This window comes from Nycticebus coucang, chromosome 22, assembly GCF_027406575.1.
Source record: "Nycticebus coucang isolate mNycCou1 chromosome 22, mNycCou1.pri, whole genome shotgun sequence".
Lineage (NCBI taxonomy): Eukaryota > Metazoa > Chordata > Mammalia > Primates > Lorisidae > Nycticebus > Nycticebus coucang.
In genome coordinates, this window is record NC_069801.1 from 9,833,074 (window position 1) to 9,860,763 (window position 27,690).

Consider the following 27,690-nt stretch of genomic DNA (forward strand, 5'->3'; position numbering starts at 1 on the left):
AAGTTCAGAGTGGGGTTGGCTATTTCCCCTTCTAGCATTGAAATCATGGGACTTGTCAGATGTATAAAAAAATATTTTTTATGCTGTTGCTGCAAATACTTAATAACTAGGGGAGAATTCAAACGGCACATTTTACATAATTGTAACCAATAAAAAACTTTGTAAAAGCTCGTGGAAGGACTGCATTTTGTACGTAAGTGGGAGCAGTTAGAGGGGAAAAGGAAGGTTCCTGGAGGGCTGTACAAAGCCTACCCTCCTATGAGTAGTCAGCTGCTAGGCTGTGGCTGTTCACGTGTTCTGTATTTGACACTGGCCCATTGCAGTTGCAATTCTGTTTAGATGGTAGACATATAGATAGTGGTCCTGAGAAGTAACTTGTGAGTACATTTTTGGTAAGAGTGAAATAAAGAATTTCATCCGTGGGGCTCAGTATCTTCTGTATTTACTGACAATTAACTCTGCATTGTGGACTGATGTTTATTTTTATGGATCTCCAAACAATGAAACGAAGTTGTAACATTTATGTTTATATGTGAAACTTCTGGGGTTTTCTAAGGTTAAAAATGGTTGAATGTAAGCACTTTCATACAATCCAACATCAGAGCACTTGTTTTAACACTATCACTGCCTGTTGGGGAAAGGAGGTAAAGGGGAGACCCGCTTCCCTTGGCTAGATGTGCACATTTCTGGCATGTGATATTCCTACCTAGGAAAACCCGGGGGGTGGAGGAGAGAAGCTGGTGGGCGTTCAGAAATGCCCTTCGATATTAGTAGTTTTAAACACTCTGCTAAATAGGTACTGAAAGTGCAGCATGGCCCCATGAGGAGCTGGGCGTTGGGAGAGAGAAGAGCCCTGACCTTGGGGGGAGAACTGGGTTTCGTGCTAACTCAACCTGTGGCCATTCTTCCATTCCCCTGTACCTGTGGTAAATTGACCTGTAATAAGTACTTTCTGTGGCCCTAACTTTGGTTTAGCCTGACTTTGTTTTCCAGCTAAGAGGTCTTAATCTCCATGAAAGTATGGTGTGGACTGGACAGTCTCTGAATGCTCCTTCTAGAAGGAGCTCTTTGTGTTGGATTTGCATGCTGTCAGACTCCCCCACTGGAAAGGGTGGGCGAAGGCTTGTTCTCCACGGGGTCCCGGCTCTTCCAGCAGTACCTGGGGGCATGACAGGCACTCAGTGTCAACAGAACAGTGGTGTCCCCAAGAAGCCATGCGACATCCATCTCACCCAAAGAGGAGCTGCTCCATTTTACTTTTTACTTTTACTTTTTTTTTTTTTTTAGACAGTCTCGAGCTGTCACCCTGGGTAGAGTGCTGTGGCATCATAGCTCACAGCAATCTCTAATTCTTGGACTCAAGCAATTCTGTTGCCTCAGTTTTTCTATTTTTAGTAGAGATGGGGGTCTTGCTTTTGCTCAGGCTGGTCTTGAACTCGTGAGCTCAAGCTGTCCACCTGCCTCGGCCTCCCAGAGTGCTAGGATTACAGGCGTGAGCCACTGTGCCTGGTCTACTTTTTTTTTTTTTTTTTTGCAGGTTTTGGCCGGGGCTGCATTTGAACCCACCACCTGTGGCACATGGGGCCAGTGCCCTACCCCTTTGAGGCACAGGTGCTGTCCTACTTTTTTTTTTTTTTTTTTGCAGTTTTGGCTGGGCTCAAACCTGCCATCCCTGTTACATGGGGCCAGCGCCCTACCTCTTGAGCCACAGGTGCCGCCCATGTGTCTGGTCTACTTTTAACTTTTTATAACCATTTTTTAAAAACCAAAAGCTAATAACTAAAGCTCTCTGTCCCTGCTACTATTTTGAAGCATCTCACAGTATTTTTGATGTAAATCCCTCTCTAGGCTGGCTGTTTTGTAACTTGGCTGTTGCATTTACTTTCTAGCAAGTTATTCTAGGTACATGTTCAGCTGCGTCCTGGGTGATTAGGAGACATAAGTGGACAAAATGGACAAAAATCCTTACCTCTGTGGAGCTTATGTGCACACAGTGGCCTTTCCCCCTTTTTAATACTTCATATTCAACACCTCGCTCCGCCACAGTTACTCAAGGCCTAGGCGGTCAGGAGGTTGCTTCTAGCTTAATGTCTGAGTGCTGATACCTAGAGCTATGTTAGTGACCCCGCTAAGATTACAGCTCATTGAATGCATTTGATATTCACGTAGTTTTGACATGGAATCTCGCTTTGGATTGAAGTGAGATTAGAAGACAGCTTAGAACACAGAGGAGAAAAGGGTTGACTTGGATGTCAAAGCCACATGTAAAGTGCTCCAAAGACCAGTGGGCTTATAGACTAGACAGAAAATTGTTCTGCATTTTCTGCAACTTTGCCAGGGCCTGTGGCCTCTGCCCTTGAGCCGTGTGCTGCCGCTCGAGGCGTCTGGCCCTTCAAGCGCAGGTTCTGGTAAGGCACTGTTGAGGATGTGTGGGAGCATCTCAAGTGGGGCCAGTGGAGCCTGGCTTCTGCGCTTCAGGGGAGCGGCAACCACAAGCCTGCCCTCCAGCACCTGCTGCCTGAGCTGCACCTGGGGGTTCTCAGAACGAGCTGTAGGGGTCCGCAGCCGGGCTTTCCAGTAAGGCTGTTTTGGGGTGAGACCTGGGTGGTCTGTGCTTTAAAGCTCCCAGACTAACTCAGTGCACCCTTGAGAATTGCTGAATTTATACCAGAAAAATGACAGATGCGTGTACTCAGAACTGCTAGATTATTGCGCCTTCTCCGAGCCTCAGCGCCACGTGTGATCTGCCCAATCGCTGGCCATGTCGTCGTCCCAGTCTTCCCAAGGCTGTGGCATTGGTCTGCGGGTGGGGAGTCCAGGGGGATTCTGAAGCCATCCTGGGCTGTGGGATGCAGTGGGACGCAGTGGGACGTGCGCTTTCAGTGGAAAGACAAGGTGTGCTAGGCCTCGAAGGGGGAAGGAGCCACGGGCCTATCGGGGCCTTTCTTCCTGGCTTATGCTTGTTCCGAGGTCCCGTTGGGCCCCTCTCCCAGTGCATGACCTTTCCCACAAAGTTGCCTCAAAAGCAGGACCTTAAATACTCACAGTGCCGTGGGATAAAAAATAGCAGAAATAAGATCTGGATGGGTGGGAACGATGACATCCACGTGACCATTAAGTTTTAGACAAAACGCAAACATCCAGTCTGAAGAACGATGTTGAGTGAAACCAAACGTGTGGCTTGCATGGGTGCCATGTAGGTGAAACTGTGAGACTGCCCCTTGGTTGATTGGTGGAGGCCCCAGGCCCGCTGCTCCTCGTTGCCGCCAAGATGGGTCCCTTTGGTTCCTTCCTTCTCCCTCCAGCCTGTGAGGCAGTGATCTCATCAGCTTTAGGTTGCGTTTAGCTTCCCATTGCTTGCTATGTGCTAGATACTGTATGGACCATTTTATTTTATTTATTTTGAGATGAGTCTCTGTCACCCAGGCTAAAGTGCTGTGTCATCGTAGCTCACAGCAATCTCAAACTTTTGGGCTCAAATGATGGATCCTTCTGCCTCAGCTTCCTGAGTAGCCAGGACCACAGGTACCCACCAAGATGCTCAGCTAGTTTTTCTATGTTAATGTTTATTTTATTTTTTATTTACTTATTCTTTTGAGACCATGTCTCATTTTGTTGCCCTCAGTAGAGTGCTCTGGCATCATAGCTTACAGCAATCTCAAACTCTTGGGCTCAAGTGCTTCTCTTGCCTCAGCCTCTTGAGTAGCTGGGACTATAGATGCCTGCCACAGTGCCCGGGTATTTTTAGAGATGGGTCTCGCTCTTGCTCAGGCTGGTCTCGAACCTGTGAACTCAAGCAATTCACCTGCCTCAGCTTCCCAGCATGCTAGGATACAGGTGTGCCTCTGTGTCTTGTTAAAGCTGGTCTGGAACTCTTGTGCTCAAGGGATTCACCTGCCTTGGCCTCCCAAAGTACTAGGATTGCAGGGGTAAGCCACTGGGCTGGGCCTTTTGTGCTGAGCATTTAAAAAACTTTAATCTCGACAATAACACTATGAGGTTTGTGTCATTTACGTACAGGTAAACCAGATGTGGGGAAGTGATTTTTGTTCAAAGGGCACCCAGTTCTAAAGTCGCCAGTTAGGATTTGAAATGTCTCCAACCTACACTATCATTTTTATAAGTTTGATTTTTAGAATTTTATTTCTCTGAATGTAGAAAACAGGTCTCAGTACTTTCCCTGTGAAAGGCTTTTCCAGCATTAGCGAGCAAGCAGAACAGTTGCTCTGTGGGTAAGGAGATCCTTGGCTGCAGCGAGACTGCTCGTTAGTCAGGAGTGGCTCTGCGGCCGACTCCATGCTGTGGAATAACCTCCGTCCCATCGCAGACCACACAGGTCAGTGGCTTTGTAGAGCCATCTGCTTCATCAGCTGCGTCTGACTTCCACAGAAACCAAGCTCATTTATGGTAAAACCCTCCGGTTTTGGAAATGATTCTGAAGAAGGTGCCGGGCGATACTGGGGAGATGTGCATTAACCCAAAAAGAAAGTTGATCTGGGCTTGCCTCCCCACCCGCTCACCAAATAGCACCTTATGTGTATACAAAACAAGGGATATTTACAGTTCTGCCCATCCTGTTACTTTATTTTATTTTATTTTTTTGCAGTTTCTGGCCGGAGCCGGGTTTGAACCCACCACCTTTGGCATATGGGGCTGGCGCCCTACCCCTTTGAGTCACAGGCACCACCCCCCATACTGTTATTTTTAAAGTACGGAATTAGAACCTGGAGAGAGTGTTTAGGTTTTATTTGGTTTCTGGGTTAAGAAGAATTCAAAAAGCCACCATGACTCTTCATTAAATTACTTGCAGTTGCAAAAATTACATTGAATTGTGAGCCATTAAAGGGGGCTTGGAAATACCGTATTAGGGTAAGTGTCTCGACCTGTTGGGGGCAGTAGGGTCTGTACTTGTGTTTTCCGCCTCCCTTATGCCAGCCGGATTTTCCTTCAAATCTTTCTTATGAACAGTGATAAACACTGCAGACAGATGTTCCAGAGAACATAGCCATTTTATGGGAGACCATTAACGCCTAAGAGCGCCTTCTCATGTCCAGCTAATAAGCCACAGTAGGAAGTCAACAGAAGATGTCACGTTTCTGAACATCCCTTAATAGATGACACCTGAGTTAGGGGACCAACAACTGGACAGAAAGCTACTGATGGATTTTATGTTCTGAATCATATTTAAGCTAAGAATGTTTCCATATAGGGTTGAGACAGCCCACTGTGTAACCTGGAATTCTCCTTAGATATCTACTGAGTCTTTACTCATTTCAAAAAGATCCGGGATTTGTGGCACAGGTAAGTTAATAACAAAAGGGATATTTAAGCTTTAGGGACAGTCGTGGCCATTTTAATTTTTTAACTTTGAATTTCAATGTATAGCAGTTGAATTTGTTTTAGTATTTAATTATTGTCAAAATTGTATTTTAATATTCTTTATTGGAGGAAGTTATTTAAAACTCACATGGGTTCACCTTTTCTTTGCAGTAACATTCTCTTACTTGCTTTTTATAATCACATCCAATCCTTGCCAACCCAGCTAGAGTTCAGGAACAGTTTCAGATGGCTTCTATTTCTAAGCTACTGGGACTTGGAGATGCAGTCACAGTCTCCTGTCATGATTCAGCCAGCCAGCCATTCAGAAAACATCTCTAACCGGGCAATTGGGATCATCAGGGTGCCAGCCTCTATAGCTGAAGTTTGTACCCTGTGGCCAGAGCACAGTCCCCTGCTCTGGGACTTAACATGAGCTTCAGATACAGTGCCCACCATGGAGAGAGTCACTGGCTGGTGCTGGGTACTTCTCTGAGGCTTCTGTGGTTTAACTTCACGTGCGCTCTGCCACCACCTGAGGGAGATCACGGGCTCATTTTCAGGTATATCAACAGTTGGAGAGAAGCAACATCACTTGAGTTATGGGCTAGAAGCGTTCAGTGGGGACCTCAAACCTGGCTGCTTGATTTCAGAGCTGATTTCAACCGCAGCGTGGGGCTGCCTAATTCACTGTGCCCTTGGGTTTTACAGAGTCTTGTATTTGTATAACTATCTTGTTCCCCACTGACTTGATGCTGATTTCATTGCCCAGAGAGTTTTATCAAAGAGATGTCACATAGGAGAAATGTGTAGCCGAATGGGAAGAAGCATTGGCTTTGACCTCCTAATGATCTGGGTTTTCATTCTGTGGGAACCCATCTGTAAGTGGGAGGCAGAGCACAACGCTGCCTGAGCCTGAGCTTCCTGGCCTGATGGGGGTTATCTCCTGCAGTCCCCCTCTGTGTGGCCTTGAGTATTAGTGGCATGTGTCCCCAGTTAGAAATCAGTGACTGGTGGCTGGTAGTGACTGCTGATGCCTAGCATCGGGCTCACGAGTCATCACAGTAACAGACCTGGGAAGGTGCCAGCTGCTAGGATGTAGTAACCTGCCCCAGGTGGAAAGGGGCGCGTGCAGATGGTAGTGAACTGGGAGGGCGATGAGTATGGAGGAACTTGGAGAAGAGGTGGCTGAAGAATTAAGAGATGGACCAGGCTGCCTGGACTTGATTCCTGGCTCCACTTACTAACTGGACCTTCAGGCAAATTACTTAGCTTCCTTCTGCCTCAGTTTCCCTATTTGTAAAGTGGGACAATATAAAACTGCTCATACCAAAAGCCCTGAAAAAGAAAAATGAAAAGATTTCTTCATGGAGACTGAGAAACATCAGTTTATATTAGTTTCATGGGTGGCAGGTCTAGCCCTTGGTGATGTTAGAACTGTGGTTCTCAACCTTCCAAATGCTGCGGCTCTTTAATACAGTACCTGTGGGTTGCGACCCACAGGTTGAGAACTGGTGCATTAGAGATTTTGCCAGAATTTTCTTTCTTTTTTTTTTTTGAGACAGAGTCTCACTGTGTCGCCCTGGGTAGAGTGCTGTGGCATCATAGCTCACAGCAACCTCAAGCTCCTGGGCTTAAGCAATTCTCTTGCCTCAGCCTACTGAGTAGCTGGGACTACAGGCACCTGCCACAACACCCAGCTATTTTTTTGTTGCAGTTGTCATCGTTTAGCTAGCCCAGGCCAGTTTCGAACCTGCTAGCCGCGGTGTATGTGGCTGGCGCCATAACCACTGTGCTACGGGTGCCAAGCCATTTTGGCAGAATTTTTTTAAACACTCAGTGCTCTTGGGAGAATCTTCAAGGGCAGAGCAATTGAGCTGGGGCATGCTGAGGATGCAGAGGAGCCCAGTAGCCTTTTTCAGTCTGAGACCAGGGCCCCTCATGGGAGCAGCACAGGCAGACGGGGAGCTTCAAGATGGCCTGCCATGATTACACACAATGGAAATACAGACTTCAGAATTTCCCCAAGGCTGCCTGCTTTGCAAAGGAGATAGGTGGCACTCGCCTGGCATTGAGGTTTTGCTGGGATTTCATTACAGGCAGTGGGATGTAGGTAATGGCATTGGCTCTGGACCTGGTGCAGCTGACCAGCTGTCACCTCCCCCCAAGAAGCCTTCCCTGACTTTTCGATCTGAAACACTGCCCTGTCCCTCATGCCTCTCCTTCCTGTGCGCTGCTGTTCCTCAAGGCCCTTCACCCTTTCATCTGCTCCGTCACAGATTCATTACGTTTATTTACTGCATGTCTCCCCTTGCTGGGTTCTGAGCTGGACTCAGGCAGGAACTTGCCTTGTTCATGGCTACCTTTTGAGAACCTAGAAAGATGCCTGTAGTAGCTACTCAGTAAGTGCTTGTTGAAAGAAGAAAATATTTGAATCCCAGTTTTATCATGTGTAACCTCTGCCAGTTATTTAACCTCTCTTGAGCCCCAGTTTTCCTTTCTATAAAATGTCGATAATCTGAACAAAGGATCACGGTGAAGACAACCTTTAGATCAGTCCGTAAGGACCACAGATGCTGGCTGTCATCGTAAGAGCCACGAGCCTCATCAGTATGTTATTGAAAGCTGTCCTTGCTAATCTCAAGTCGAGAGTCTGATAACCAGTTGTGGCTGGTGTTAAAGCTGACGTGCCCCGTGTAAGCGCTCGTGGCAGCCTGGGCCACAGCAGCCAAAGCACTCTCTCCTCATCTCTTGCCTCTGCCCGGAGAAAAAGCTCCACGTGGCCTGTAGTTCTGCTGCCAGTGACACCACAGCCCTTGGCTGTGTCTCAGCCAGGCCACAGCTGCTGCTCCCTCATGGAAGGTGCTCGTGTGTGTGAGAACTGAGGAGAAATGAGCTGTAAGACTGGAAATCAGTTTCCAAGTCAAAGTGAGAAAAAAGATGATTCATTCTCACTCTGTCACTCTTCCATGTGACTTTCCATTTCTCTTGGTTTTGAATTTCAAAGCCAAGGAATTTTTAAAAGGTAGGTTCGGAAGAAAACATTTCTTTTGTAAAACCCTAAAAACTCAGCCAAAGAATCTCTTGACTCCCCTCAGCTGATAAGTGTATGAGGGGTGCGATAGAAGGGTGCTCCTGGTCTCACCCCTGTTTTTCCTCTAGTGGTCTCTCCCTTAAGAAGCAAGGAGACGTGACTTTTTAGCACCTGCCTGAGTGTGGCCAGGAAGCACCACTGATTGGCAGGGGCTGAAAACACACTGGAGGTGCCCAGATGTTTCGGTCCTTCCTGGGACCCATCTGTCTTGTGCATTCTTAGGAAACCAGCCTAGTGAGTGGTTTCAGCCAGGCCTGGTGCGTTTGTTTAGCTAGTGCGGAGCCTCCACTCAGCTGTGTTAGGGAAGGAGCAGATCTAGATACTGACCTGTCCAGGGGGTTGAGAGCCTTGCTTCCTAGCCGTGGTTGACCAATAGGTTTCCACCTATGTATGGGGAGCAGTTACCTGGGGTGCTGCACAGACCTGGCTTGTGAGGCTGGGTTCACGCTCAGTGAAAAGAAGCATGGCTGAGTGCCTGAGTCTGCCGTGGATGCAGGATGGCAGGTGATTCTGCAGCACCAGGTGTTTGCTGCCTGTTGTCTCACCATATCTGCTCTTTCCTGCTGCTTAAAACTGTACACTGGGCTTAATTTAACCTTTCCTTGAAATTTCAGGGTAACTGTCCATTAATACTTCTCATGGAAAAGTGATGCCTTCAGGTGATTCAGGCGTGTAGGACATCTGTTCTACACTCAAGGAGCCAGAAGCTCGAGATGTGGCCTTTTTTTGAGAAGAGCGTATTCCTTTCTTATCTGTCAGGCAAGGGTATTGTCACATGTGTGCTCCTGTTCATCAGCTATAGACTGGGAAGCAAGATCGTGGGCCTGAGAAATCTCCCCCTTATTTTAGTTGCCAGGTGGAGTACCTTAATTCTGAAATAGAACGATTTTCTTGTCTTTAATCTACGTTTAGGAGATTCAACGTAGCACCTCTATTTGGTGCCAACTGTTTAAATCTTGATAGCTTTAGAGATCTGCAGACGGGTGTAAATACTTTGTAAGTTCATCTGACTCTTCACCTTGTAGAAGAAATTGAGGACCCTAGCTGTTAATTGGATTATTTCATCACTGTCATTAATGATGTATTTATATCCTTTAAAAATGTTTTTTAAAAATTACTGATACAGCCCCTTAGTGCCAGCTAACAGCAGGTATTTCTTTAAGGTGATGTTCTGAATTGTGTGTGGCATATTAGGTAAGGGGAGAGGGTTTTGCTGGTTCTGTGTGTGTAGTTTTGTTAATTACAAGTTGAGAAAGTGCCATTTCCTGCTGGTACTCCCAGGTGTGTGAAGGGACCCCAGTTTGGGTTATCTCACCGGGTATTAGCTCCGGGGGTCACCTGTATCAAAAGTCACCTGGTGATTTATTAAAACTTTCAGACCTGGGCAGCGCCTGTGGCTCAAGGAGTAGGGTGCTGGCTCCATATACCGAGGGTGGGGGGTTCAAACCTAGCCCCGGCAAAAAAAAAAAAAAAAAAACTTTCAGACCTACTAAAGCATAATCTCTGGGGGTGGGACTATGAAATCTTCATTTTTATCAGCTTCTCAAACGAGTCTTACCCAGACTTTAGGATTTTCCTTTGAGTCTCAAAAAGAAAAAAAAAAAAATGGCACAGCATCACTTAATTTGCTTTTGATTTGAATTTTAAATTATCTTCCCTTGCTTATTTAAAGTCTCTTTAATATAGACTGTTTTAATCCTCAGAACACTTTCTGATTAAAAATTTTCTTAATTTTTGTAACCACCCAATGACAGGTAAGTCAGGGGCAGTTTAAGAGTTGGGGACATTTCTGAGTGCTAGGGATGAGATGGAATTGAGGATTTGCCAACCTGTCAACTCTTGAGTGTGTTTTTTTTTTTTGAGACAGAGCTTTACTATGTCGCCCTTGGTAGAGCACCATGGTGTTCAACCTCAAACTCTCAGGCTTAAGAGATTCTCTTGCCTCAAGTACCTGGGACTACAGGCGCCTGCCACAACGCTCAGCTATTTCTTTTTGGTTGCAATTGTCATTGTTCTACTGGCCTGGGCTAGGTTCGAACCTGTTATCCTTGGTGTATGTGGCTGGCGCCATAACCACCGTGCTATGGGCGCCAAGCCTTGAGTGTCTTTTTGAGGATATGCATTTTGTTCACACACTAGGACAAGCTTGGTGTGGCACAGAGCCCTGCCTGTGTGTGTCTAACTTGTCACCTCAGCACCTACTGCAGCTCTGAGGGACTATATAGGAGGTACCCTACATTTGTGGAATAAAAAGAAAGAAATCTCCAGATATAACAGAACTGTCACTGAACTTCGGTGAGTTACTAATGCGATCCTGACTCATGACTCTTTGGTTTAAAGTGTGAATCTTGGGGCAATTAATTGTTGGCAACTGAGTACAGAGTGGCACTTTGATAAGTAAGTGATCGATTAAAATCAAGTGGGAAGAAAAGGATGGTGGTGAATAGTAACAATCAGCATTACCACCTCGGGGCCTAGTCCTCAAGGTTCAGAATGTGTAATGAAAGCTGATGGATGAACTGTACAGACCAGAATGAAATTGTCTGTTGGAAGTCCGCTGTAGCGGGTTTATTAATTCAAAGGTCCTGGTGAAATGATGTTCTCCCCTCCCCGCTCTACACAACAAAGGTCTCAGTCCTCACAGCCTGTCTTTGGCTACAGTTGAACATCCTGAATCTCATGGAGCAGAATTATTTAAGTACTCTTTTGGATTTTAGATTCTTTTTTTCTCAATTTTTGGACCTGAAAGTGAGGTCACCCTTTCTGTGGCACCAACTTTAATTCTGTCTCCTGGCGTCTCCAAAGGGGTCCCATTCTAGTAGAGAACCCCCCCCCCCCAAGATACATGGCAGTGAATGATTGGCCTTGTGTGTTTGTTGTTTTGCTCCAAAAACGTGAGCCTTCTTAGGGGTTAGCCGCTGATTTCACGGGCCCATAAACACTCGGAGGGGCTGTGCCGAGGCAGGCTGATCTAAGACTGTTCTAGGCACAGTGTTGCCCCCCTGGGTGATTTCTCCATCACTCCCTGAGTCTGGGCTACTGCGTAATGCAAACAGCTGTCTAAACCAACGGGCAGCGAGCACCAACACCCAAACGGAACACAGAGGTCTTGGCCACTTAGTCACCACGCCCCATGTGTTCACCATTGCCTAAGGAAGAATTGAGACATTTTGCAAATCACAGCGCCTGGGGGAGTGCAGTGGTAGCAGGGACCCTTGTGAACTTTTGTTAGAACACCAACTGTGGAGAAAATGAAGTACACTTGAAACTCAATTGATTTTAGTTTCACCAGCCCACCATATGGAAGATGCCCTTCCTCAGCTTTGGGAGACCTGACCCCCACTCACAGGGAGTTCATGTGCGTCCATTCCCGGCGGTCAAGGTGAATGCATGCCAAGGGTCAGCTGCATTTGTTCCCAAACCTGTTTATGCCACTTGCGTCTGTGATTGTGCTTGCGTGGTTTAATTAAATATTACCCAAACCGATGAAACAGCGTAGAGCTATTTATGAAAAACAAGCCAAAACGTAGGGCGGCATCTGTGGCTCAGTGAGTAGGGCACTGGTCCCATATACCAAAGGTGGCAGGTTCGAACCCAGTCCCAGCCAAACTGCAACAAAAAATAGCCACGAGTTGTGGCGGGTGCCTGTAGTCCCAGCTACTCAGGAGGCTGAGGCAAGAGGAAATTGCCTAAGCCCAGGAGCTGGAGGTTGCTGTGAGCTGTGATGCCACAGCACTCTACTGAGGGCGACAAAATGAGACTCTTACCTCTAGAAAAAAACAAACAAAAAAACCAAGCCAAATGCTTAGGCTCATAGTTAATGGCTTAAAAATTGCAGTCCAACTAGTTGTAAGTGACAAAACTTAAAATTTGCAGGGGGCAGGGTGGCGATTGTAAAGGCATAGAAAGATTCGTCACAGGATTCTTCACATCGCTGTGTTAGTGTGTTCTGCTATCACCACAGTTTTAGCAGAAACTGGAAATCATGGGTGGGATTTCATGAAAGGCAGTGTGAATCCTGGTCCTTCATCCACCCGTGTGTTCGTCCACATTCATCCATCCAGTGGTGCATGTAGGGCCGAGGCCTGCTTTTCTGTGCTAGTGCTTTTTCAAATGCCAGAGGGTAGGTGCTGGGAGCCCACCTGAGTTTTGGGATCACTCATTTAAAGTTGGACCAGGCAGCACAGTTGTGGGTCTTTAGCAGAATGGTCCCATATGTGTTTAATTGTTTAAATTTTTTGAATTTTGATTAAACTTACGTAATGTTTAATAATGTCCTAATACTGGGCGGCGCCTGTGGCTCAGTGAGTAGGGCGCTGCTCCCATATACCGAGGGTGGTGGGTTCGAACCCAGCTCCGGCCAAACTGCAACAACAAAAAAAATAGCCAGGCGTTGTGGCAGCGCCTATAGTCCCAGCTACTTGGGAGGCTGAGGCAAGAGAATTGTCTAAGCCCAAGAGCTGGAGGTTGCTGTGAGCTGTGATGCTACAGCACTGTACTGAGGGCAACAAAGTGAGACTCTGTCTCTAAAAAAAAAAGATGCCCTAATACTGAGGCTGTGCTGTGAGTGACCACCTGCTGGGCTGGGTCACCCTGGAGAAGAGGGTGTCTACTCTGGTAAGATCCTGTCTGTAGTAAGCTCCCTCAGCCATGCCAGGTTGGTGATAGGCCTGTGTCACAGAGGACACTGTTCCCAGAGGGTGGGTGACTCGAGAAGATGGTCGGTGGCAGAAGTGGGACTGTCAAGCTCCAACTCCTACACTCTGCCTCCCCGGGAGCACCAGGTCTAACCAGTTATGTTACAAGGCCCAGTGTGCCCAGGGGGAGGGGAGTGCCTCCTGGGGGCAGGGCTGGATAAGAGGCCATGGCTTGTGGGAGACAACTGCAGACAGAGGCCATGACATGAGCAAAGATGTGGCCGAGGACTGAAGTGACAGCAGATGGAGGTGGTGTGGGCCGGGAACCTTGCATGCCAGAGGCCAATCTCCTGGGCTTGAGCAGGCATAGGCTTTCGACCAGAGCCGTTGCTTGCCGTTTCTCTTATGCGTTGGGGGCACATGTGTGCCTGGCTCCATCCCCCAGTAACTGGTAGAGCAGGTGGTCCAGAGTTATCAGGTCACTGGGGATGTAAGTTTGGGGTAAATGACACCCTGTCTCTTCTTGGGAATTCACGTTAGCTGTCAGCACACTGAAGCTCAGAAATCCTGCAGAGACAAGCCTGCTTGGCGTCCCCAACCCGCTCTCTGGAGGTGACTGGCTTGGCCTTCCATCCCAGCTCTGCCTCTTGCCAGCTGTACATCCTTGGGTGAGTTGCCTAACTGCTGTGCCTTATTTCCTCACCCCGTGAAATGCCACATCTCTTAAATTTCTTGTGAAGATGAATTTCATTATGGGCACAGCACTGGGCATGCAGTAAGCACAGAAATGTTAGCTGCCATGACACACAGGCTTGAGGGCACGTGCAGCAGCTGCTGGGGGCCAGTTCTACTGAGCCCTGTTTGGGAAATTCCGGTAATGTGGAAGAGACATTAGGAGGTTTTCACTCCAAGCCTGCCGTATCCTGGCTGTCAAGCCTGTGGCTCCCCGCATAGTGTCTGGCTGGGCCAGGTGTCTGTCCCCCCCAGGAGGGAGCTTCCTCTCCATGACCCATGTGGAGAGCATTTCAGGTCCTGGTGAGGTTTGAGCTGCCTGGCATTGGGCCAGACAGCCTGGGGCTAAGTCACCTCCCTTTAGCGGCTTTCCTTGGTGTCCTGGTGTGTGGTGCGTTGCACTGTCCCAGCCCTAACCACCCTACAGCCGGGGGTGCAGAGTGAGGGCTTCAGGGATCTGACTCTTGCCATTCTGAGGACGAGGCTTCCAGACCTACAGTCTTTTGCCCTTGTCCTTTAGGCAGCGTCATTCCCTGTTGACTAAAGCCTGTTCTGGCACATAACAAGCATATGTTTCCCGTAACAGTGCCAGCCCTCCGCCTGGGATGCCCCGCCAGCCAGGCACGCCCAGGCCTCCCGAGACAAGCTGTTTCAACCCCTTGGGAAGCTAATGAGCTCCTTGAACTCCCTCAAGACTCCTCCACTGGGGCAGGGGTAGAAAGCCTTGTAAGGAGCAGCCCCTTCTTATTGTTGGCATCCTTGGATCTAACCCTAAGTTACACTGTTTTCCAACCCAGGCAAAGTCTAGAAATCCTGGGACGAGGGACGGTGGCGTGTAAAACTTTCAGTCCTAACAACTCCAAGCCATGTGAGGGTTGAGCTCTTCTTTACTCTGTTCTTGGAGTTTACCTCATATATTTTACTTCCTTTGAAAGATAGAGTAGTAACAATAATGACGTCTCAGTGTCCTCGTGAAATTGTACCATTTGGAAGAGCTGTTCTGGCCGGGGTGGAAGGATTGCTTGAGCCCAGGAGTTCAAGTTTACAGTGAACTGTGATCGCACCACTACACTCCAGCCTGGGTGATGGAGTGAGAGAGACCCTGTCTCATTTATAAATAAATAATAATTAAAACGGCAAGCTGTCTGTCTGGGTCTCACAGGAGACACATCCTGTTCATCTCCTGCCGTCCCGAGTTGGGAATCTGCTTCTCACACGTTCATTCATCTCGACGCACTTGTATTTGTTCGCATTTTCTTTTCGGCTTCCCTCCTTTTCTTAGAACTGGAGGGGGAAGAAGGGACAGGATTTGGGGTAAGCTACAACTGGGTGGTTGCAGGGTGGCAGAGTCCTGGGAGGTGCAAAAGCAGGAGAGGAAGCTGGGAGCTAAAGGAGCCGCTCCGCCACCCTCCTGGGGCTGCTCCCACCTGGGTGGCTCGTGCCACAGGTAGTGACCTGTTTCCTGCAGGGTGACGCCTTCCAGACTTGAATCCCCGCCCTGAGCGGGAAGGGGAGGGTCTGTCAGGGAGTCTAAGGGCTGCAAGGTTGGCTTCATGGAATTGTCATTAAAATGGGGACCTCATCCCATGGTTAGGGCAGGAACCTGGCCGTGAGAGAAAACACACGGGAGCTGTGCTGGGAGGGTTTGGCTCTGGAGCGACATGGACAGGCACATTTGAGGGTTGAATTGTGCCGGGAGCATGAAACGCTCCCTGGGCACCTGCTTGTGCCAGCTCAGGGGTGGGTTCTGCAAGTGAAGTGGAGACTCAGACTGAGCTCCCCTGGGGTCTCTCCCAGTAGAGGAGGGGAGAGGCAGTCACAGAGCGCTAAGTCCCTCGCCCAGGCTTCACCCCACTCATTTTCCCATCATTAGTGTCCCCACATAAGCAGTGAGCCCAGTCCTGTCCCCCCACTCTCCCCAGGAACAACTTGCTGTGTGACCACGAGGTGAGCGAGTCCCTGGCTGGCTCTGGCTCAGTCCCCTGGTGGGTAAGGGCAGGACTGCTGCCTGAGGCCTCTGGGGTCCCCTGCACACCACCCATCCCGGCAAGGATTTCCTGGCTGCCAGTTTTCTTTGGCCGGGCTGGGCCAGCCTTCCTGTTTACTGGGCTGGGTGTTACAAGCTTGTCATGTGCTGGGTGTTTGGAGTTCAAGCCAAACAGGTTTGGGGAACTCACGGCCTCTGCTGCCTCAGAACCTGGCTCAGAAACCCCATGAGACAGGGGCCTGCATTGGTCATTTGGGTGCGTGGAGGCCAAACCAGGGGTGCAGCCCTGGCCTGTGGCTTCCCTCGGGGCTTGTGAGAAGGAAGGAACATGGTCTGCTGAGAGGCCGATGGGCAGCCCAGAGTCAGCTGGGGGTATGAGTCCTGGCTCCCTCCCTCCTTCCCCCCATTCATGCCTCTTAAGTAAAGGAGTTACTTAACCTGTATTGCTGTCCCCTCAGCCATAAAAAGGGCATAATGACCCATCATCGTGCTTTTGGTTAAAGGGAAGATGAAGAAACCGTGTGAGCATGGTGTGTTGACTCCTTCCTCAGCTTCCGTTGTCCCTACCATCCTATCAGGGCACCGGAGGGCCTTGTCTCCATGCAGAGGATCCCCAATGATCCTCCTGGCCGGAGGTTTCAAACTGGTGCCTGGTTCCCTGAGGACCGCGCCTATTTGCCTCCCCTGAGCCCCCACCTTTGGAAGCTTCATAACAGAGCTCCACGAGGCAGGAGCCCCATCAGCCCCCCATGTGACTCCGCTGAAGGTGTCCCTGCTCCCTCAGCCGCCTCAAACACCTCTCCCAGGGCTCTTGTTGAAAGGCAGATTGTTGACTGGTCAGCCAGGGCTGAGTGTGTGACTGACAGGCTCCCCAGGAATGCCGACATGGCTGGCTGGCCTGCACAGTTGGCTTTTATTTATATTTATTTATATATTGATGTATGTATTTATTTTGCAAAGTCAGCTTTTAAAATTGCCAGTGCCTGCGCTGTACTCCAACCAATGAAACTACAACCTCTAAGGGTGGAGTGCAGGCGTCGGGACTGTTTTAATTTCCCAAGGGGATTCTAGTGAGCCCCAGAACCTGAGGACCTCGTGGTTTCGGGGCTGCTCTGAGCTGACGTCTCCACCCAAAGCCCAGTGCAGCATCTTGGATGATTTGTGTGGCTGTCCTGTGGGCAGAGGGGCACCCTCCCCTGGCTTTGGAGGATTGGGAAGAGCTCTTCAATCACCTTCATTACGAGGACTACAGCAGGGAGGGGGCGCAGGCTTTGTCCAAGGGTCTTGGGTTCAAATCTTGGCGGTTTCCCCTATGGACTGAGAGAACTCGGATGTTTGGCTTCTGCACCTCTCTGAGCCTCAGTCTCCTCCTTTGTAAGACAGGGATGGGGACAGGCCCCCAGCCCACAGGGCTGCTGGGGGATTGGAAGAGCTCTTGGTGCATAGTAAGTGCTCAGTGAATGATGGTGTTATAGGGAGACTCCTGTGGCTCAGAGAGGTGGAGCTACTTTCCAGGGGCTACACAGCACATGAGTGATGGAGCCAGGACTGACGCTCCAGGCTTCCGAATCCCTGCCCAGCCTCCTTTGGTGCCTACCTACTTTGCTCTTCTTTGTTTCCTACACCTGGGGGGCTCCATTTGAATGGGAGGTGCCTCCCCAGGGCATATAGAGGCTGCTCACTTTGGGAAGCTGGACCGGGCTTTGGATGCGGGCTTTGGAAGTGGCTGCGAAAGGGAGTTCCCGTAGCTCCCACCTGTGGCCCTTCACCCAGCCCCCAGGGAATTCCATCATCCTCCCAGCCTTGCCCCAGCTCCCACACCCTCTGCCTCTCCCTACCTCTGGCAAAAGTATGGAACCACAGACATTGGCTTCATATGAGCTATGCTTTGAGAATTTATGGAGAGTTGTGTAAGGCTTCTGTGGCCAGCAGTGTGGCCTAACCTGCTCTGAAGATTGTTATTCCAGGAGATCCCCCCTGAAGTATGTGGGAGGAAGAAGGACAGGGACAGGCAGGGGTCCCAACCCAGAGGCCTGGAGAGCACGCATGTGTTCCTCAAAAGCCTGCAGCTCCTTCCTTCCCTAATCCGTTCCCTCTGCTCTCCTTGGTGGGTGCTCTGGATTCCTGCCTCCAGCCTGTCCTCCCTTCTGGCCTTGAACTCACCGTCAGGTGGTTGTCCCTACCAGGGTGGCCAGTGGCTTCTAAGGTGTCACATGAAGCGGTCAATTCCATCTCATCTTCCTTGACCCAGTGGCAACAGTTAATCTTCCTCTTCCTGGGAACACTTTCCCCCTGGACATGTCTCTCTCCTGGTGCCCCTCCCCCTCATCTCACCTGCCCCTGGGCCCCTTCCTCCTCCCTTCCTCTTCTCTGGGCCCTGCTGATCTCCCCCAGCACATGGGCTACATGCCACATAGATGCGGAGGAATTCCGGATTCATAGTCTTGTCAGAGTCCTATTTTACCACCCATCTGATGTCTCCCTTGGGTGTCTAGAAAATGATTCAATTTTAATCCTCCCAAAGCGAAAGTCTCTGCTCAAAGCGTCCCTCCCCTGCTCACCATCCTGCTCTGAGTCAAGCCAGTCTGACCTGACCTTTTCCTCCACAGCTTTAGCCAGTACTACCTCCCAGATATACCTGCTCTGCCCCCAGCTTGGCCTCTTCAGCCGCCTCGGGGGCCAGGCCACCATCATCTCTCCCTGCATAGTGGCAGTTGCAGCCTAACTGACCTTCCCAGTTCCATTCCCATGAATCCATGGTCAGTGTCAGCTCCTGTCATTGCTATGAAGGGCCTAGGAAGTCCTCCCCTCTGCCCCGCCTCCCCTCTCTGACACGCTCCGCTCCGGGCAGATCTCACCTCAGGGCCTTTGCACATGCCCTTCCCGCACTGCCTGGAGCACGCAGGCCTGGCTGTCTGAGCAGGTGGATCCCCCTCCTTCAGGTCCCAGCTCAGCGCTGCTGCTCTGCTCATCCTGCGGCCCCCCATCGCCCACCACACATTGACTCCCAGGCTCCCTCCTCTGCTTCGTTTTTCTGTGTAGCTGTCACTGTGATCTGATATGCACTTGTTCATCTATTCGCTTTGTCTCCACTAAGATGAGAGCCTGGGAAGGGCTTTCTGATCCTCTTGTTCTCTGCTGTGTCTCCAGCTTTTCACCACTGAGGCCAAGAGAAATGGCTTTACGAGGGACTGGCTCCCAGGAGATGGGGAAGGGACAGGCACTGCCTCCCCAGTGGTAGGGGTGGGAGTCCGGCCTCCCGTCGGTCACATTCCCCATCTGTGGCAGCCATGTGTATAGCTGTGTCCCCATCTGACCAGGAAAATGGCCCCTCTTGTTTTAACATTCTCTGATAACACCAGGGACAGTGGATGTCTTTTCATATTAATGGGCTTTCGTATTTCTCTCTGAGTTACCGCTCCATATTATTTTATGTTCAATGATTGCATATTCTTTATTTTTATTTTATTGTTTCTTTAGTTTTTTTTTTTTTTGATACAGAGTCTTACTTTATCACCCTCGGTAGAGTGCCGTGGTGTCACAGTGCACAGCAACCTCCAGCTTCTGGCCATAGGTGATTCTTTTGCCTCAGCCCCCCAGTAGCTGGAACTACAGGCGCTCACCACAATGCCCGGCTATTTTTTTGTTGCAGTTTGGCCAGGGTCAGGTTTGAACCCGCCACCCTCGGTATATGGGGCCGGTGCCCTACTCACTGAGCCACAGACGCCGCCCCTGTTTCTTTAGTCTTTGTTGCCTTGATTCCCCTGCTCCCAGCCATGCCCTGTCCCTGGGAAGACCCCAGAGAGGAGAGTCTCAGGTGCTGGCCACAGCTGTGACATCACTTCGTCCTGACTCCCCAGAGCTGAGTGACGTCTGGGTGCCAGGATAACCCCCAGGGATGTGAGTTCTTCCTTCCCTGAGGCGTGACAGATGTCCCAGGCACGCGAGCAAAGCCGTGTCCTTATGGGGTCCCTGTGTCTCTTTCTCTGTTCAGTCATTGAACCAGAACCTCCGACTCTGAGCCTCCTTCTCATCCTTGTTCCCCATGTCACCTTCCCTCTCTCTCCCGCTCTGATCTTTTCTCCTGTTTGTTCAGTATCAGTTTCTCCTGTGTGTTCCAATATCTGGATTTCTCCTTTCCCAGAAACCACTGGGGGCTGAACGAGTCCTGGGCTCATATTGGCATCAAGTCTCTGAAATGGAGCATTTTTCTTCTCTAGACGACACTAACCCACACGTAAAAGTGCTCTGTGTGTACAGAAATCTTACTCACCAAAACTTGGCAAAGCACCAGCACGCCGCATATGCACCAGGTGCCCGAACTACCGTGTGCCCACCGACAGCCCAGACGCTGGGGACACATCAATGACCGGACAGCCCCCTGTGCCGCCCTCACCGAGCCTGCTGGGCAGACAGTACATGGTCAGCTGAGTCAATATAAGCCATGTTGATGCGATAAGGTGTGATTGAGAAAGGAAAACAGATGAGGTGGACACTTCTGGGGGGATTTTCAATTTCACGCAGAGTGGTTAAGGGAGGGCCACTGGGAAGGGAACATTTGAGCAAAACCTTGAAGTGGTGGGGATTGAGGGTGAGCCGCGTGATTATTGGGGGGAAGCATGTTCCTGGCAGAGGGAATAGGCCGTGCCGAGTCCTTGACAAGGGAATGGATGCTGGAAATGTGAGTGAGGGAGTGTGTCCTTGAGGCCGGGGGTAAAACACAGACTGCCCCCGCGTTGCCATTGGATCGTCAGGGGATTCTGACAGCAAGAAATTACAACCACGGGAGAGGTGTCACTGTGAGAGGCACCACTGCTGAGCCCTTTCTGGGGGCCAGCTGTGGACCATCTGCACGGCCTGGGTGGCATAGGAAGCACCCCTCCCCCGCGCCCCGCCTGTGCTTTCAAAGACTGTGTAAGTGAGATTTCCAGAAATTTCCCTCCTAGGGAAATCAGTGGAGCACATTTTGCAAGTGTCCAGGCAGTTCTGAGTAATGTTGGTAAGGAGTGCAGAGCAGTTCCTACCCTCCTCCCCTGGCTCATGGGGTTTAGAAAGTTCAACCACGTTGTGTGAAAATCTTCAGGAAGTGATGTCTGCCCTGCTTTCTAAAAACAGTTGAGGCTGAGCTTGTTCAGCCCTTCTTGTTGCCTTGGATTTAGAATTATGGCATCACCCGTCTTATTGGGGCTTTAGGAAAGGATGTCCTTGGGTACCTAGTAAGTCTACCTTCTCGCCTCTGCGCTAAATGGGCACAGATTTCTTAGTGCCTACGGCAGGAATATGTGTATCTTGGATCTAGACTCACTCATTTCTTTACGTCTTAAATTTTGAGGGTCTTTTTTCATGCACTCACTCAAAATTAGGTACTAAAAATACCATGGTGAGCAAAAGCCAACAATTTCTACCGTCATAGACCATATGGTTCCTCAGGAGACCTACATTACCAAAACAGTCCCAGATGCATGAGAAACCAAGACCCTGACCTGGGGTCATGTGCCTCTAGAGTATCTCCAGGGCAGTGGTTCTCACCACTTCAACACACAGTGAAGTCGTTGGAGACCTTTAAAATACCAATGCCCAGTCCCACTCCAGAGACTGGTGCAGGCTGGGCTTCCCTGCTGACTCTAGCAACTGATAGGCACCAGGACATGGGTTCTGCCCACATTAGCTGGAGTAAGGAGAGCTGAAGGAGAGAGATGGGCTGGCAGGTCTGCAGGGGCTGGACTGGATGTAATAAGGAACTTGGACCCAGGGAGCTATGGGATCCATTGGTGGCAGCAGGGGTGTGTCATGGTCCCCTTTACCTCGTGGGAGGGAGGTCACTTCATGGAACAGATGGGAAGGGGGTGGAAGTGAGAAGTCCAGTAGGGAAGAGCCTTGCGGGATACCAGGTGGCCCCGATGGAACTGGCAATAGGTGAGTTCTCACAGGACAGGGCGAGGGGGGACCGTGCTGACCCCTGGGTCTCTGGCTCTCAGGGTATGAATGTGGTGCTTTCACCAAGAAAAGGAGTGTGGGAATGAGGGAGCCGTTATGTGGGTCAAAACCTGAATGTCAGGGGCTTTGGGGATGTCCCAGAGATGTCATGTCGGCACGTACCTGGGTCTGGAACGTGGAGGCAGATGTGGATTAGATGTGGGCCCTGGTGAGTCACCTATGTGAGGACGGCCATTGTGGGGCCTGGGGAGGGAGTCATGCTTAGAGAGGATGGGCTCTGCTTTAGACCCCACGTTCAGATCCTGACTTGACCAAGTTGAGCTCTGTGTCTTTGGGCAAGCAAGTTGTCTTGGGCTGCCATCACTAAATTCTAAATTGGGTGGCTTAAATGACAGAAATTTATCTTCTCATAGTTCTGGAAGCTGGCGGTTCGAGATCGGGGTGACAGCATGGTTTGGTTGTGGTGAGTTATGTCCTCCTGGCTTGCAGACTGCTGTCTTCTCTCTGCGCCTCATGTGGACTGTTCTCAGCGTGTGCATCTGGAGAGAGAGGAGAGATGTTTGTCTTTCCCTCTGATGAGGCGGTAGGCCCAGCACAGAGGTCCCAGTCTCAAGCTTCATCTAACCATGATTACCCTGAGAAATTACCCACCTCCAAATACCATCACTCAGGCTGCAGATTCTGGGCCACCTTGCGGGACTTCAAGCAAGTTCCTTACTGTCTCTGAGCCTCCGTTTCCATACTATCCATCTATAAAATGGGCACTTAGAAGGATCTACTCCTTAGGATGATCGTGAGAATAACAAGTGTCAAATGTTCAAATCTAGAGCAGTGCCTGCCACCTGGTGAGCTGTCATTATTGCAGTAATAATGATATAAAAATAGTAATTGTACTCAGTACTCATTTGAGACCCACAGAGGCTTTCAGCCCAGAAAAGATTATGGAGTCCATGTTCCCATAAAGGTAAAAATACAGTAGAACCTCTGTAAGTTGACCACCCCAGGGATTGTAACAAGCTGGTCAACATATGGAGGTGGTCAACAAAAGGAACTAGGCCTTCCGTGCTGAGATGTGCATGTGGTGCGTGCCCAGTCACATTAGTTAACCTCTGTCAAGTTTGTCTACCTCACAGGTCATTGAGGACAAAATTAAAGCAGGCATGGAGCCCAGGGAACGGTGTGGTACCCGCATCCTCCAGGACAAGGGCAGGACGATAACACACAAGTGGCCGTAGGGCTAGGGTAGGAGTGGTCAGACTCTGGACATATTCTGGAGATGACAGCGACAAAATAGGCTTGTTGACTGGCTGTGATGAGAGACAGACAAAGGGAGTCTCTTTGAGCGTGAGCGCCAAGGAGGAGTCCTCACAACTGCAGTGATCCTGTCCACTGTACTGTAGGTGACGCTGGGAGAAGCAGGTCGGTTTTTGCGCACGTGTGTTGGGGGGAGATGAAGAGTTTACTCTGGACATGCTGACGTTGAATGCACCTGCTACAGTTGTCCAAGTGAAGATATCAAGCAGATTCATTCACATGAAGCTCAAGTTCAACAAAGAGGCTGAGCCTAGAAACATCAGGGTCTTCAGGCTAGAGAAGGTATTTAGAACACTGGACTGGACAAGGTCTGGTGGTTGAGACAACAGTTGTAGTGAAGCGGTGGGGAACAATGCCAAACAGTTCCTGAGAGAATGGAGGGCAGCAAGAGGATCACTTGAGCCCAGGAGTTCAAGGTTGCTGTGAGCTATGACGCCACGGCACTCTATCTAGGGTGACAGAGTCAGACTTTGTCTCAAAAAAAAAAAAAAATTAAATTAAAAAAAATAATAAAAAGCTTTGGATGAGCGAGGCACTGCCTTGTGTAAGTTCACTTGTGGGGTGACAGAGCCACCACCAGGGCACATCCTGTGGCAGAGAAACTTCTACTTGTAAAGAGGCATGCTGGGAACTCACGCAGTGCCCTTGCACCTGACACTGCCCAGATTAGCTCCGCTGTCCCTGGCAGTGGGGCCTGGGGGCCAAAACTGGCTTTGGGAGTGTTGGCCCACAGTGACTCAGCTGTGACAAGACTCAGTCCCTGCCCTCAGACATTGCCTTTTGGTGGTGAAGAAATAAACAGCTCAACAGGCAAGGGACTGCTGCAGAAAGTGCTGTGAGTGAGAGGCCCAGAAAAGTAGTGATGAGGGGAAGAAGGTGGGAGGTGGGAGAAGGCCTCTTTGAAGAGGGTGCGTGTAGGCTGAGCCTCGGGCAGAGGAGGGTGGGGCAGCAGAGAGGCAGGCCTGGCTGAGAGATGGACTGACTTGCAGGGGGCCGTGCAGGGTCCTCACGGGTGCAGCTCAGGCCACACTGTTCTTCATGCACGTGGTTCAGGCGAGCGTGGTTAGATGGGCTCTGACTCCATGGCCAACTGGAAGCAGCAGAATGCACAGAGGAGGAAGAAAAGGCTGTGAGGCTTTGGAGGTACAACCACGTTTGGTGATGCCATTTGCTGAGAAGACTGAGAAGCATCCAGTGTGGATGGAGCCTGCTGGGTGGGACCAAGTTGGGGCCATATAAGATCCCACTGTGGTCGTGTTGAAGTTGAGATACCCATTAGATGTCCAAGGGCAGGGGCCAGTAGGCAGCTGGATGTTTGAGTCTGGATCCCTGAGCTGGGGTTTGGGCCAAAATTCTGGTCAAAGTGTTGAAGCTCAGAAGCCCCCCTGGACGCTGGAGGACTGGGCAGAGCTCCGCTGAGCCTGCCTTCACACGCTCTTCCTGGAAGGCAAAGTGCTCTCACTTCCTGGTCCCTGGAGCACTTCCCAGCCCCACTCTAACATGCAGGTGGGCAGGGATTATCTTCATTTTATGGAGGAGGAAACCCAACTTCAATGGCCAAGAGGCAGGCAGGGACAAGAATGAGAATCAGAGTCACCTCCAGGCCTCCAGCAGTCACCTGCCCCCTCCTGGGGTCATGACTTCTTAGTATGTGTCCACCCCCACAACAGCCACCCTCAAAACTGTGCTCATAACTGCTGGGGGCCGGTATGCGCTGTGCTGAGAGCTTTCTCTGAAGTTAATTGTCACAATAACCCACTTCACAGAAGGTGAACCTGGAGCCCATGACTCGCCCAGGGCACACAGGTAGCGAGTGGGGACCAGGAATCACGAGGTCATGAGCTCTGTGCATTAACTGCCACTGTGCTGGAGGACTGGAAACTATCTAGTTCTGAAGATGGTGGTCCTCCGTACTTGACATCTCAGGTCTGGGCAGCCAATGGGCTGTCTGGGTCCTGTGACCAGTGAAGGGCTTCTTGAGCTGGGAGGGCACTATCTTGTTGGACGTCCCTGCCCAGTCCTAATGGGGAACACAAATTGTGCCCCAAGGATCTGAAAGGCCTGGGCTCTGCTCCTCTAGGGAAGTTTTCGTATCTGAGCCTCAAGTGTCCTTATCTGTAAAGTGGCTATAAAAGGACTTGTTCTTCCTACCTCCTGGGCTGCTGGGAGGGTCCAGTGAGAAAACGCTTAGAAATCTCACAGGCCGTGTGAGTTTTAGCTGGCACTGTCCTCCACCAGCCCAGGCAGTGTGCCCAGGGTGGCCAGCGGGGCCTGGCTTTGGGAGTTTTGGCCTAACCCCAAGAGCCCCACCCAGGTGGGCACCCTGAGCCAGGGGAAGGATCACCCTCTAGTGCAGTGGTTCTCAACCTTTGTTTTTTTTTAAACTTTTTTTTTTTTTTATTGTTGGGGATTCATTGAGGGTACAATAAGCCAGGTTACACTGATTGCAATTGTTAGGTAAAGTCCCTTTTGCAATCATGTCTTGCCCCCATAAAGTGTGACACACACCAAGGCCCCACTCGGCGTTAGGAAGGTTGAGAACCACGGCTCTAGTGGCAATGGCTGTGGTTGCTGTGGCCATTGAGCCAGAGGGTGGAACAGAGGCGAGAGGGGGCAGCAGAAGGCTGGACAGCGGCAGAGGGCTGGAGGCCAGCCGTGTTACCCTCACTGCACAGGGGTGGTAGCAGAGAGGGAGAAGCTGGATCGCGATAATGTGGGATTTGTCTGTCTCCAAAGCTGCTGCAGGTCTTGCTACACTCTACTGTAGACATTTCTCCAGGGGGGGACATCATGGGGGACGTACTATGTGCTAGGACTGTTCCTTGTTCCCCAATAGAACACAGTCCATGATGGCACATTTCCAGGTAGCCTCCCAGTTGCTGTCTCCCCTGGCTTGGGTGTCCTGAGGCACCAGTCAGCCCAGAGGTGGGGGCAGCCACTAGCTATAGAGCTAGCCCCACTAGCTGGAGATAGCCCCCACTAGCTGGGGATAGCCTCTACTAGCTGGAGATAGCCCCCACTAGCTGGGGATAGCCCCCACTAGCTGGAGATAGCCCTACTAGCTGCAGAGATAGCCTCCATGGCCGCCTCGTGGGCCCATAAACCCTGCTGACCTTGGTGGCCCATTTGGTACAGTCTCGTGCCAAGTGTTTGGCCTCAGTTTCCTCCTTAATTCTTGCTTAAGTGAGTGGAACAAGATGACCACAGTCTCTACTGCACATCAGGGAGGAATTCAAATGAACAGCCCCAACCTTGAGAGGCAGATGAGTGCCAGAGGGTCTCTGTACCTTCGTTTCCCCATCTGTAAACGAGGGCTAATCACAGCACCCCTCAGGAGGTGGTAGGAGGGTAAGACAGAGGGCGTACGTCTGGACACCTGGGAAGCACCGTGTGTCCAGCTCTAAGTTGGCAAATGCTTGCTTCTGTTGTGCTAAGCTGAAGCTGCAGCAGCCAACAGGTCCGAGGCCTGACGTTGGGATCGTGGGGCTCACGAGGAAGAGAAAGGCCTTATTTCCGCACTTTCAATGTAACAAGTGCTGGGGGGAGGACGCACCAGGGACACTGGGAGCCCGCGGAGGCACCCCTCACCCAGGAAGTAGAGAAGTAAGCCTGCTGGAGGGGGCAGTGTCCCAGCTGGAAACTGCACGAGAAGCACCGTTTAGCCGAATGCAGGGGAGGAAGAATGGTCTGGGTTATCTAGCTTTTAAATAAATTTGTAAAGACGCCTTTGGAAAAACAAACCCCATTTAATGGGCTGTAGTACAAGCAGTGCCAAACTGTGTCACAGGCAGCTGGATTCACGTCTCTGCTGGGAAGTCACGTGTCTCTCTGAGATGCCTGACGTGGCCGGGTCTGGCACAGGGTAGATGTCCAGTGTGTGGGGGGGGTAATGGCATGGAGGGGGCCTGCCCTGCCCCCACACAGGTGTATTCCCACCTTCGTAACAGCCTCCTCCCCAGGAGCTTTCTGCCGAGCAGGAGGAGAGAACAGGGAGCCAGGTGGGGAAATGGCATCATAGAAGGTGAAGCTGAGGTCTTGATGCAGCCGTTCCCAGTTCCCTCCAGCTCACCTGCGCATCCACTGGGGGTCACCAAAGCTCTGCCCATCGCAGCGTCTCAGGACCCGGATGATGGACGCTTCTTCTTGCCCACACTTCTAAAGGGGAGAGGATGGTGGGTGGAGCGTGGTGCAGGGCGCATTGGTGTTGGAGCTCCAGCCCCGTTGGCTGAAGCCAGGCACCTGGCCTCCAGGTATCCGGACCTGGGAAGTGGTGGCCAGTACCAAGGAAGGCCTGGCGACGTCTCCAGATGACCGTGTGTGTTGTTCCTCTTCCCACACAGCTACAGCCTCCGCCTGGCATCCCGCTGCCCTCCACCAGCAGCCCCGTACATCACCCGGCGGTACAGGAAGGTCAAGGCCCCCACTGCAGCCCAGTTCCAGGGACCCCTCTTCAAAGAGTAGATGCTCCGCCTGCTCCCTGACAGGTACGAGGCAGGATGGAGCAGCCTCTGGCACCATGGGGCGGGTCCTGGGTGGAGAGGGAGAGCAAGGGTGGGCCTGGCCGCTGTGTGTGCGGGGCATGGCATGGGGCCTTGGCTGAGAGTGCAGATTCTGGGCCACCCTGTAGGACTTCAAGCAAGTTTCTTACTGTCTCAGAGCCTCAGTTTCTCTAC

At 50.7% G+C, this 27,690-nt stretch overlaps 1 protein-coding gene across 10 annotated transcripts in view; it reads left to right on the plus strand.

The window, feature by feature from the left end:
- PRDM2 (PR/SET domain 2) overlaps nucleotides 1–27,690 on the plus strand; it is a 125,752-nt gene that overhangs the window by 90,452 nt on the left and 7,610 nt on the right. For 9 of the 10 annotated variants that reach the window (XM_053575365.1, XM_053575359.1, XM_053575370.1 and 6 more), the window contains one exon: nucleotides 27,358–27,501. The exons of the other annotated variant lie outside the window; for it this stretch is intronic. In XM_053575365.1, the coding sequence (XP_053431340.1) occupies nucleotides 27,358–27,478 (121 nt within the window). In that variant the 3' untranslated portion in view covers nucleotides 27,479–27,501. The remainder of the gene's footprint in view (nucleotides 1–27,357; nucleotides 27,502–27,690) is intronic. 10 annotated transcript variants of the gene reach the window in all.